The 11,427-nt window shown below is 38.7% G+C and overlaps 2 protein-coding genes across 3 annotated transcripts; one reads left to right on the forward strand and one right to left on the reverse strand.

The window, feature by feature from the left end:
• The first annotated feature begins 1,643 nt into the window (after window positions 1-1,643).
• On the forward strand, window positions 1,644-6,704 carry LOC133121882 (ankyrin repeat domain-containing protein 1-like). Its single transcript, XM_061231409.1, has 9 exons — window positions 1,644-1,724; window positions 2,882-3,055; window positions 3,471-3,596; window positions 3,800-3,907; window positions 4,001-4,099; window positions 4,346-4,444; window positions 4,579-4,677; window positions 4,772-4,870; window positions 5,457-6,704. The coding sequence occupies exons 1-9, from the start codon at window positions 1,698-1,700 to the stop codon at window positions 5,541-5,543; spliced, it is 918 nt and encodes a 305-aa protein (XP_061087393.1). The 5' UTR covers window positions 1,644-1,697; the 3' UTR covers window positions 5,544-6,704.
• rpp30 (ribonuclease P/MRP 30 subunit) lies at window positions 5,437-11,388 on the reverse strand. 2 transcript variants are annotated; one of them, XM_061231411.1, is made up of 12 exons: window positions 11,257-11,388; window positions 10,757-10,812; window positions 10,489-10,545; window positions 10,334-10,399; window positions 10,185-10,253; window positions 9,982-10,071; window positions 9,458-9,574; window positions 9,346-9,375; window positions 9,050-9,087; window positions 8,458-8,537; window positions 7,114-7,238; window positions 5,437-5,515 (listed from the first exon to the last, which is right to left on the reverse strand). In XM_061231411.1, exons 1-11 carry the CDS (start codon window positions 11,345-11,347, stop codon window positions 7,117-7,119), a joined length of 816 nt encoding a protein of 271 aa, XP_061087395.1. In that variant the 5' UTR covers window positions 11,348-11,388; the 3' UTR covers window positions 5,437-5,515; window positions 7,114-7,116. The 2 variants fall into 2 exon arrangements, with proteins under 2 accessions (XP_061087395.1, XP_061087394.1); XM_061231410.1 differs by lacking the exon at window positions 5,437-5,515 and having other exon boundaries at window positions 6,773-7,238.
• Between the last annotated feature and the right edge of the window lie 39 nt (window positions 11,389-11,427).

An 11,427-nucleotide genomic window follows, 5' to 3' on the forward strand; every position in this document is an offset into this window, starting at 1 on the left:
TTTGGTCTACTGTTTTGTCTTATTTCTCAGCCTCATAATGGCTTTGACTTTCATTGGCACAACTCTGGTTCTCCTATTGAGAAACGCCAATACTTCAAGGGCAAACAAAAACCTGGAATCAAGACTAAATACTGAAAACTCTCTCATACCTGCACTAATGAAGCGAATGAACACACCTGACTAATAAGAAACACCTGTGAATTTGTCCCTAATATTATGGTTCCCTGTAATAGTATAAAAGTGCTGTCATTTCCACATGGTGGAACCAAAATGAACAAAAATATTTTATTTAACTATGTATACTTCAGGCGGCACGGATGGTGCAGTGGGTAGCACTGCTGCCTCACAGCAAGGTGGTCCTGGGTTCGAATCCCCGTCGGCCGGGGCCTCTCTGTGCGGAGTTTGCATGTTCTCCCCGTGTCTGCGTGGGTTTCCTCCGGGTACTCCGGTTTCCTCCCACAGTCCAAAGACATGCACGTTAGGCTGATTGGAGAGTCTAAATTGCCCGTAGGTATGAGTGTATGAGTGTGTGAGTGAATGGTGTGTGTGCCCTGCGATGGACTGGCGACCTGTCCAGGGTGTATTCCTGCCTTTTGCCCAATGTATGCTGAGATAGGCTCCAGCCCCCCTGCGACCCTGATCAGGATAAGCGGGTTCAGATAATGGATGGATGGATGGATGTATACTTCATAATGAGGATGAAAAGTTATCTGTCCAGGAGTAATGTGCACAGAATCAAAGCACTTGTGTTTATTGCTCTGTAATATATTGTTTATTGCTCGGTAAGTAATATCTTAAGTGACAAAGCAAGACACAAATCTAAGCTGTCATCATTAGGATACATTTTTATATGTTATATGTGTGACTTCTTGCATTGTTGTGTCCCTTTAAGACTATTTGTAATGGAATTTCTTCATCTAAACTTTTCAGGCAAAAGTGAAGCTGAACTTGCTCAAAATGGCAGGTGACAGACATGCTTATGCTTGTGACTAAATAGTGTTTGATTTATTACTGGCTCTGTTAAAAGCAGTTAGAGACGTCTGTTTATTTATTAGCACTGAATGTGAAAACAGAAACATTAGAAGAAGAAACCAGGAAACATGGTCATTACCATTTGAAGGGATTAGCTGACTGAGGAGAAACAAGCGACCAATGATGGTAATGAAGTGAAATTGACTGTAGGCAGTGCTTTTCTTTTATAAATAGTTGCACGAGGATGAGGTAAGCCTCTAGTGTCACTGTGTCCTGTTTTATCCCACAGCTATGTGGAGCGTATCCTGCGTATCAATGCTGAGTGTCAGCTGTTTCTGGTAAACGTGAGGCGTGGACGGGGGGCTGCATTGCTGGACTCTGTAGTCATTATACAGGTCAGCCCGGCGGTTTCAGCGGGTCTCCGGTTTCAGCGGAATGCCCGATGCAGCCGGGAGGGCGGATATTCGGAAAGTGTCTCGCTACTCGAACTTTTTTTTTGTAAAACCTGGCGACATCATATCACGCGCGGCTGCATGCCAAATGTGTCAGGACACCTTGCTCGCCCGGTAGGCGGTGCCCCCCCCCAGGTTGAAACATGACCTCGTTTTTTTAGCACGCCCAAAACACATATAAGTGGTGTAGGATCGAGGCATTACAGAGCAGAATTGACACTAGTCGCGGTTTGGAAGTTCAGCCTCTTCAGTGGACTACTACACAATACAGACATGGGGATGCTACGTGTTGAAGAGCTGGTAGGTGTCCTAATTTGGCAGACTTCATGTCCTGTTATTTCCATGATTTCACATTCACAAACGTAGGCATTACATTTATAGTTATTCATAAGTAAAGGAGGCTTGATCTAGTGCATTCTGTGCATTCTGCATACCAGTATTTGTCAAAATAGCCATGGAACGTTAACACAGAATGAGTGTTATGATTGGTCAATAATGATTATTATATGAATTCTGACAAAATGTTATTCCATATTTCATGTTTTGATTGTATAGGTTCAAATTTTAGGAAACAAAATCTATTTTATTCCAATGGATATTGCCCACATTTTTCTAAAATGACATCTACCATGTCCCTAGGGCAGTACTGTTAATAATCGCTGATATGCACCAGGGTGGCAAACAGAGGTGGTGATGCCTTCCTGAGTGTGTCATTCAACAGACAATGACTTATTTTGTATTGTCAGCTGATTCCTCGCCTGAGGAATGCTGGTCGACCTCTGGACTAAACTAAAGGGGAGCAAGGATAACTTATTATATTTATTAAAGAGAATCCATAAAATAATCACAAAATCACTAACAGATCATCCGTAGGAAGCATTTAACACCTAGATATCACATGCATATCCATACTCATCAAAATGTGGCATATTATTACATTACTGGCATTTATGAGACGATCTTATCCAGAACAACTTATACTTACACTTTACATAATATCTACACAGAAAAGTTAATGTTAAAAAAATGTTAACGTTAAAGTGTTTTATTCTTGTAATGAGACCATTTTTCTCTCTATAAAGTAGGAAATCTAGCTTGTTTTAAGTTACTGTTCTTAGTTAATGTTAATGTTAAGTTAATGTTCTTACCCTATTGCCAAATCTTGACTTGAATCTCACTTCATTGCCACTATCTTTTGTAAAATTTTGCAAAATAGTAAAGACTATAATGCTTGCTGTTATTCACTTCTTTTTTGGTGTTTGCAGTGTCAGTGCCTTAAGTGCCATGCTTAAGGGTCCCAATAAAAGTAACATCACCATGTTAATGGTGTTCCCCTCTGCCTACCACTGAGGACTCTGATAAGGACAACTGGTCAGAGCATAGTTCTGACGTCTTGGGAATAGGTTCAACACCATCCCTCGGAGAGGAAAATAATTGCTTTCTCCGTTTCATTGAAGGTTACCGGCCAGAAATGTGAGCATAAGGAGCACGATCAGTGCTTTCCAGAGGAGACCCTAGAGGGGGAGTACGAGACCGCCGTCACCCAGGAGAAACAGGACGATCTGAGATCGCACCCGGGACTGCTCTCCACCACGATCTGTGACTGCGAGGTCACCCCCAGAGCCTTAAACGTGAGCCCTGTTTCTGTTTCAACCTCAGGCTTCTTCACACAATCTGAAAAATGGGGTCAATTCAATACATCCAACTACATTTAGCCATAGTGAAGCCTAAGACCACAACACGTGTATAGTCAATTTAAGCATTTTAAGTATTTTTTATCATTAGCTCCAGTTTACACTTTACTTTTTTGTTCTAATTTGAAATAAAATTAAAAAGTCGTTCAACTTAAAAACCCGCCTCAATGTTTTAAGGTAGTGCTACACCTGTAGTTTTAATGAACTCTAAGGTGTACAAGACAAACTTAATGCTTAATAAACCAATATATCTATCACAAAGGGGTATAAATTAGACTCTGTCCGAACGTGCCTTGCATGCTAAAATAACTCATTGACATCACAACCTTTTTTATGTTTCTGTTTTTTGCAGGTAGACAAAGCCGGCCGCCTGAAACTTGAGACTGTGGATGACCTTTACAACATTTTGCAACTGAGGAAGAGGAAGAGAGTGAGGAAGGTGCCAGTTCAGCAGACAGTGCCTATTCCAGTGATCGTGGTAAGGATTGTTTCCCAGTCCAACACCTTCAGAACAATCATGACAAAACCAGCATGAAGTTTCCCAGCTGGATCTGACTGAGTGAAACCCCTTCCTTTATATAAAAAGTTTCATTCAAGACAGAAATTGAAGAGCTTGCCAGTTAACAGCGGGAAACCTGAAATGTTGCGAGATGAGCAAATCCTCCTCTTTCGCATTTCTAGCCTGACGTAGTGGATGAAATGACATTCCTGAGCGCAGCTATGGACAACACACTGCCGGTGGTTGAGAAGTACCTGGCGGATGGAGGGGATCCGAACATCAGCGACAATGTGAGCACTTCACCCGCTCATTTCTCTCACACGCAGCGGCTGAAATGGAAACCTCGGTTTGAACGTCTGACCTTTTTCCCTTTCCCCCTGCAGTTTAATCGCACGGCACTGCACAAAGCAAGTTCCCAGGGCCATGTGGAGATTGTGCAGAAACTCCTGGAGGCTGGGGCTTCCATCGAGAGCAAAGACAAGGTGGGTTTGTGGGGGAAATGTGGAATTATTTTAAGTTTTTGTTTAAATAAATCACAATGCCCTACATGGCTCATTCACACTAAAATAATATTTGTACTGTGCATATACTGTATATTCACACATTTGATTTGTGAATAAACAACGCAATGCCATGAGTGTGATTTGGATTGGAACAAGTTAAATACCTTTGCCTGCTTGTCCCAAGTCTCTAATCTTTCTTCCGCACCCCCGCCCCGGCCCTCACAGCTGGATTCAACAGCCGTGCACTGGGCATGTCGAGGAGGAAGTCTGCCAGTGCTGGAGCTACTGCTGAACCACAACGCCAGCCTCAGTGCCAGGGACAAGGTAGGGCAAGGGCAAGGGAGCACTCTGCGCTGTGAGCCAGTCACCCTGCAGTGTGACAGACCAAATATAATGATTTGTTTGGTCCATAGTGTAGTGGAGTTTAACAAAATGAAATGTGGCTTGGTGTCCCACAGTTGCGCAGTACTCCCCTACACGTGGCAGTGAGGACAGGCCGCCATGAGTGCGCTCAGCATCTCGTTCACTGTGGAGCAGACATAAACTCCAAAGACGGGGTGAGAAGGCTACTCAAACACCTCTATTAAAAAAATGAACCAGTTAACTAAGAAAACAGTGACATACAATTCTGGAATTATCTCTGTCACTTAGGAGGGTGATACACCGATGCACGAAGCTGTAAGAACAAACCGCTTCAAAATTATCCAACTGCTGCTGATCTCTGGAGCAAACGTGACACTCAGGAATTTTGTAAGTCTCACCTCGCCATCTCATTTAGAAAATTTTTATCTGTTTGCGTGACATACTTCTTAATTGTGTATTTGAGACGATATTTAGGCTACTTTACAAGCACATAGTCACTTTCATTCTAATGACACAAATGATAGCAGCCTGAACAGTCTGAAACCAGTCTGTAATACTTCAATTTTGAGAATGGCTCCAGGACTACTATTATTATGCTTTTTCCTTCATCATACATCACACTTAATTTGGATAATTTGGATAAGTGCAACATCACAGAAAGCCACTAGCTCAGGGGTGTCAAACTGCAGTTGGACCACAGCATCTGCTGGTCTTCAATGTTTCAGTACATCTGACCAATTAAATCCATTTATTGGCTAAAGAGCACACACCTTGTTCTCAAGGCTGTAATTGACTGCTGATTCAAAGGAAATCAGAAATACCTGCAGACACTGCTGCTCTGGAGTTCGACACCTGTGCTCTAGCTAGTGAGGACAGTGCCACCTAGAGGCAGTAAAAAATAAAGAATTAGGAGAGTGAAGGTAAAATCAGTGTGGACATTTTGGAAAGCAATATTGTTTTATTTCTGATGCAGGAGGGAAAGACTCCGATGGAGAACCTGCTCCAGTGGCAGAGTGGGGCGAAGAACATCCTCTGTAATTACAAGGAAGAGAATCATTAGTTCATTCAAAAAATTATATTAAAACAATCTTTTCAGGAGGCACGCCATTTCAGAAAGAAAATGTGCTCCTTTGGAAGCCAAACATGTGAAAAACCTGCAGTTTTGCAACAATGTCCAATTTATTGGACATGTGCCTGGATAACAGAGAGCTGTTGGGGAAGCAAACAAGAGTGAAAACATTTACACATCTTAAGATGTGTAGCAATTGCCAATTTGTCAGAACTTCATTTTACAGATAAAGTAGAATCTGACAAAAAACTGATAAATATTGAAATTCTGTTACGGTTACGTCCAATATGGTAGTGGAGTAAAGGCGAGGCGATAAAGCAATCAGTTTTGGCAGATTGCAGGACAGGAATGATGAACACTTGATTTATGATTATTTTATTGAAAATTTCTAATTAAGACTCAGAGCCTCGTTTAAGAGCTGTGTTCCTTAAGAGGCAAAGGGAATGTAATGTTTGTTTTTCGTGTTTCAGAGAAAGCAAACAGAAATATGTGAATTTATTGAGAACGAGGATCTATTGACAGAAAATGTATGGAGTCACAAAAGCCACGTGATGCCAGGTTTAATGTTAGGAAATCAATATTCAATGAGGAATACTGGGCAGTAGGCAATCTTTACTGAAAAATATTGTACTTAAAATAAGTGTAATTGAAAGGCAATGCAGGTTTTAGAAAAGTGCAAAGAGAAAATGAAAAATAAAATGTTATGGCTATATTACTCGAGAGGGGTCAATATTATGGAAGTTCAGAGGGATATCAGGAAGTGAACGCTTAATGTCACGTGACATTTGTAAGCGTTGTTAGAACTTATTTTTGCTTTGTGTTTCATTCAGTAATTTAAAAAATGATATGCTTTGCTGAAATCAAATTAGTTTCAGATACAGATGTTTTGGGATTTTTTTATTTACGAAGGTATCTGAATACATGAAAGGTAAAATAAAATTGTGCCAGTCAGGTATGTTTTGAAATAATTTTTGTGTGATATTTTCCATAAGAGCATTTAAGATTGAATGCACTTACTGAATGTATTGTATTTTTTGTACATGATGTAAATGTTTTTTATGTGATGTTTTTTATGCATTTTTAAAGTTTTTCTTGCTATTGTAAAATATTGAACAGAATAAGAGTTTAAATAAGTATATTTGTCTGCTTTCAAAAATAAAATTCAAGTTGAAAACACTGCATACTTGTTTTCAGTTAAATGAACATTCAAAAGCTGCATATTACCAATCATTCACTTATTTGTGATTTTATTATAAACTTAAGATAGTAAGAGTACTTTTGATATTTAAAACATAAATGAATATATAAAATAAAAACTTGATCACAAAAGATAGTAAGAGGACAAACTATGTACACGTAAAGTCAATGAATGCAATGAAATAAATAAAAAATCACACAATTTAAATGACGGTATTTTTCCAACCTTAAGAAGAGCGTGAGTGATTAAATCTAATTACACAGCGATTTACGCTTTCATCTTAAATTAAGTGCGGCTTTATTCTGCCAGAAAGACAGCATTTATTCAGAAAACGTCACGTTTACTTAAGCCATATTCACTGACATGCTACAAGGTTTCTCTTTTCGCTCTTTTCACAGCTGGGACTGCCTCTTCCTCTTCCTCCTGTCTTTCTGCAGTGGGTTGCGTTTTCACAGTGTGAATAATTCCAAGAGCTGTCTTTCTGGTTTCTGGAATGACATTACCATACATTAGTTTGTACATTGTCACTAGCAGGCATCCAAAACATTGTGTGTTTAACCACATTTTATAAATGCAACTTTTTGCCCTGAGTTAATCGGTAGATACCAGTTACGGCATATAAAACCCAATTGTGAATGATTTGTTTCACATTCATTCATGGCTGCAGTACAGTAGAGCATTGGCAAGGAAGATACCCATTATCTGGTAATGTCTATAGGTCACAGACTTCAGACAGTCAGTGAATGGATTTTCAGCCAACTACTAAATATGATGACTATTTCAGATTATGTTAAATTGTCCAATTGCATTTGCTCCCCTAAAAATGAGGGGGGGGGGAGGCTATGTATAAAGATGGCTGTAATGCCTACATAGGTCACTTGATATGGATGCAATTGCCTACAAATTAAAAAGTCTGCACTTTAATTTACAAATGAAATTAAAGTTAATTTAATTTACTTCACTCTTTCAATGTATTACTTCAAATTTGCATAGCCAATGTCAAAGTGCAGAGTCACTGTCCCAAGCCTTTTGCATTTAACTGTGAATGGACTGAGTGGGCATTTCTTTAGCCAAAGCTCTTGTCCAAAGAGACGCATAATGAAAAATAACTTAATTGCATCAACCCGATTTATGTGCCAGACCCGGCTACAACATTCCAAGACCAGCAAGTGTACTGCAAGTGCACCATCATCATTAAAGCACTCCACACAACGCAGAACCTGAACAGATTCCTACAACCAATATCCACTTAAAAATGTATAATTTTAAAATGTACACACAGGCAGCACTTTATTAGGTATTTATTAGACATATTTCTTTTTCTTTTTGGTATTCTGTTTTTTGTTTTTCGCACCACTGCGCAAACTCTCGAGACTGTTGTGCGCGAATCACTAGTTTAGTTCACCCTGTCTGTCACCAACAATCATTCCATGGTCAAAGTCACTTAGATCACATTTCTTCCCCATTCTGACATTTGGTCTGAAAAACATCTGAACCTTTTGACCATGTCTACATGCATTTAGTTGCTGCCACGATTGGCTGATTAGATATTTGCATTAATAAGATGGTGTATGAGTCTACCTAATAAAGCACACAACGATTGTATATACATGTATAATATATAAAATTGCATAAGAAAAGTGTCAGGGTTGGGAATGGGAAGTTGTAAAAAGATCAAAGGAGTAGGCAATAGCAGGCTTACTATACCTCCATGCAAAAGGACAGCTCGACAGTTGGTAGAAACTGCAGCTTTGGCGTCTCCTTCAGACAGGCCGAACAGCAGTCCTCTGAATTCTTAATTCAGGATCACAGTAACAACAAACCTGTGGCTTCTCAAGTAGATCAGCACCAGAAGAGTGCCAATATTTGTCACGTAGTTACATAATATTAAAGATTCTGTTATGGAACTTGAACCGCAACACTTGAACATCTAATGCTGCCAACTCCATTCAGACTAATTTACTTTCATCACCAACCATAACCATTATTATTATTTCCCAGTTACAATACACAATGAATAACAACTTTGAATAACATTATTGCCCTGACAAATTTGTGATATACAGTCCAATGAATTAGTTCAAACTTGAAATAATGCTTAATGTTTAATGTTTTGTCAAATATGGAACATTGGCTTATTCATTCATGCCATTTACAATGAACCATTAAAAGCATTGTATACATTAGAACTTTTCAAAAACAACATTTAGACTTTCAGTGTGTATGCAAGCAAACCTTGTATTTACAGACTAAGGAACAAGAATGAATTTCAAACACAAAAGTACACCAGGAAGGATACAGATTAGTAATGTCATACGGTCCTCTCAACTCAAGGGGCTGAAGAAACAAAACATACATTTTGTGACTTCAGTGAGAAAACAAGAAACATAGCACCACAACTTTCCCTTCAGCAGTGCAGCACAGGAATATCATAGCTTCATATTTAAGAACAAAAGGAAATTATTACTCTCAATTTTACGTGTGGAATACCTGAACATAATATGCATGTTACATACTATTCAAATACTTGGATTTATTGGAATACAAGACAATGTCATATTAAGTCATTTTGGAGAAAAAAATGATAGACCTCACCTTTTCTGCCCCACTGGATACAATAACATTCTATTAAAGTGGAAGAAATTCAGGTATTAAAGCACAGTCAAAAATATGAAATGAATATAAAAGTTAAATGAACCAGCATTACCTTTCCCTTGCATGTCTCCATTAGACTGAGCGCATTTGAGATGGTGTACCTTCTCAGGGTGGAATCCTTAATAGCTGCCACATAGCTTATTTCAAAGAACACTCCTCTGTCAATTGCCTATGAAACACATAGCAACATGTTTTAATTTGAACAGTAAGAATCCACAATGTTCTTATCTTTAAATTGTGGTAGGCAAACACATTCACCATTCACACACAAATCAGAGAGAGAGGACTGAAAATGCTTTTATGGATGTTGCCCTTATTTACCAAAATTGAAAAAAAAAAATGCACTTGGAATTGTGCCTTTCACCTTGTGAAGAGTTCTAGTTCATATTACATAAATGCACTGAATGTACTTTACAACCATATACAACGACATACAAGAAAAACGCAAACTCATGCAATCAGAAAAATCACACTCAACCAACCCATTGTCTCCATGCTGCACTAATACAAGTGTTACAGGTTGGCTATGCATGTAAATCTATTGATGCCTGAATGAACATGGTGAAAGGCACTTACACCGTTTACTGGAGGCCGTTTGAAATAAAAGGGCTGCTTTTCCGTCACAGCAATGCAGATGATGTCAACGTCAAAGGACATGCAGGCTGCCTATAGAAGAATATTGAGACAAACATGGGGTTTAAGGCCATCTCACAGATTATATAGAATGATATGTCCCCTGAAGTGAAACACCCACACTGAAGAGCAAAGCTTAAACTTACATGAAACAACTTCTCTGTTTTGGGGAACACAGCAACAATGTCATATGACTTCACCTCATTGGTTGTCCTCTGGAAAAAAGTCACAAATTAGTAAACATCAAAATTAACTTTTTAATGCACAAGCTGCATTTAAACCTTAGTTCACTTACAAAGTGAGATGCTTCAGAAACTACCACAGTCAGCCGGTTCAGAACTTTAATTGGCCTGGATTTACCCTAGATAACAAAGAAGCACAACAATTTTCAGGATATGTATTGAAACTGTTAAAAGTATTACACCTGTGATGAGGATGACAAACCATTACCTGCACAATAGGGAGTCTATCAAACAGTTCAGAAACACATTTCGGTTTTCCAATTTCCTGCAATCATAAAAAAAAAAAAACATTAATTTAACCATGATACCAAATTGCCTTGCTGGTTCTTGACCAAGCCAACCACTTAACCACCGATCCATTAAATCACTTTAACGTCCTTGCCTCTTTCTAAATGTAACAGAGCGGGTTTTAACATGGCTAGAAACTGCTGAAATATAGACTTCCAACTAAAGCTACTTTGATATCAAACACATACCTGTTTCTTTTGTTGCAAGTCAACCACGTGATTGATAGCAACTGTGGAATATCCAACTAGAACAGAAATAATCCCGGGTGTCATACAACATATGATCAATACTGTATACTTTAATTGCATTAAATAAACACATGCAATCATTTAAATGCAAAGGTATCTTCGTCAATGTTTTGCCTCTGTTGGATTCGTTGGGCTGCTTGGCTTCTAAGCAGTATCTAATCAACAAGCTGCAGCATGTTAAGCTGTAAATAGTGTTCAAAAGCGGCTAAATAGAATGAAAGAAGCAGAAGATAAAAGTTAATTCATACTTTATTACTGTTTCTTACCTAAATTAATTATTTAATTGCGCCAAACTGTAATTTAAATTGTAGCAAGCATATTACTAGCAACTGGCATGCAAGAAACTAGTATGTAAGTACAAAAGCTGACCAATAATAGACATGTGTTTTCATTCATTTTTTGTGCTCTTATATTTGGGACGTTATGACAACGATACTCACGATGGGCGGCGGTTTCAATAATGTTCTGAAGTTTTTTCGTATCTGCAGTGTAGCTGATGTTTAGATCTATGAAGACAGCCATGTTGACCATGTGGTCGTTTCCTTGCGAAGTTGTCACTAGACTGTGATGTACAATGGGAATTGTAGTCCAACTGTCTAAAAATGTTTCCG

This window comes from Conger conger, chromosome 2 (assembly GCF_963514075.1).
Source record: "Conger conger chromosome 2, fConCon1.1, whole genome shotgun sequence".
NCBI lineage: Eukaryota > Metazoa > Chordata > Actinopteri > Anguilliformes > Congridae > Conger > Conger conger.

Bases quoted from the DNA above. Each gene is read 5' to 3' on its own strand.
- LOC133121882 (XM_061231409.1), top strand. From the start codon at position 1,698: ATGGGGATGCTACGTGTTGAAGAGCTG. The intron at 1,725-2,881 runs GTAGGTGTCCTA...GTTTCATTGAAG, and splicing joins TGCTACGTGTTGAAGAGCTG to GTTACCGGCCAGAAATGTGA. The intron at 4,100-4,345 runs GTGGGTTTGTGG...CGGCCCTCACAG, and splicing joins CCATCGAGAGCAAAGACAAG to CTGGATTCAACAGCCGTGCA.
- rpp30 (XM_061231411.1), bottom strand. From the start codon at position 11,347: ATGGTCAACATGGCTGTCTTCATAGATCTAAACATCAGCTACACTGCA. The intron at 10,400-10,488 runs GTAATGGTTTGT...TTTGTTATCTAG, and splicing joins ATAGACTCCCTATTGTGCAG to GGTAAATCCAGGCCAATTAA. The intron at 10,072-10,184 runs GTAAGTTTAAGC...ATTCTTCTATAG, and splicing joins AAACAGAGAAGTTGTTTCAT to GCAGCCTGCATGTCCTTTGA.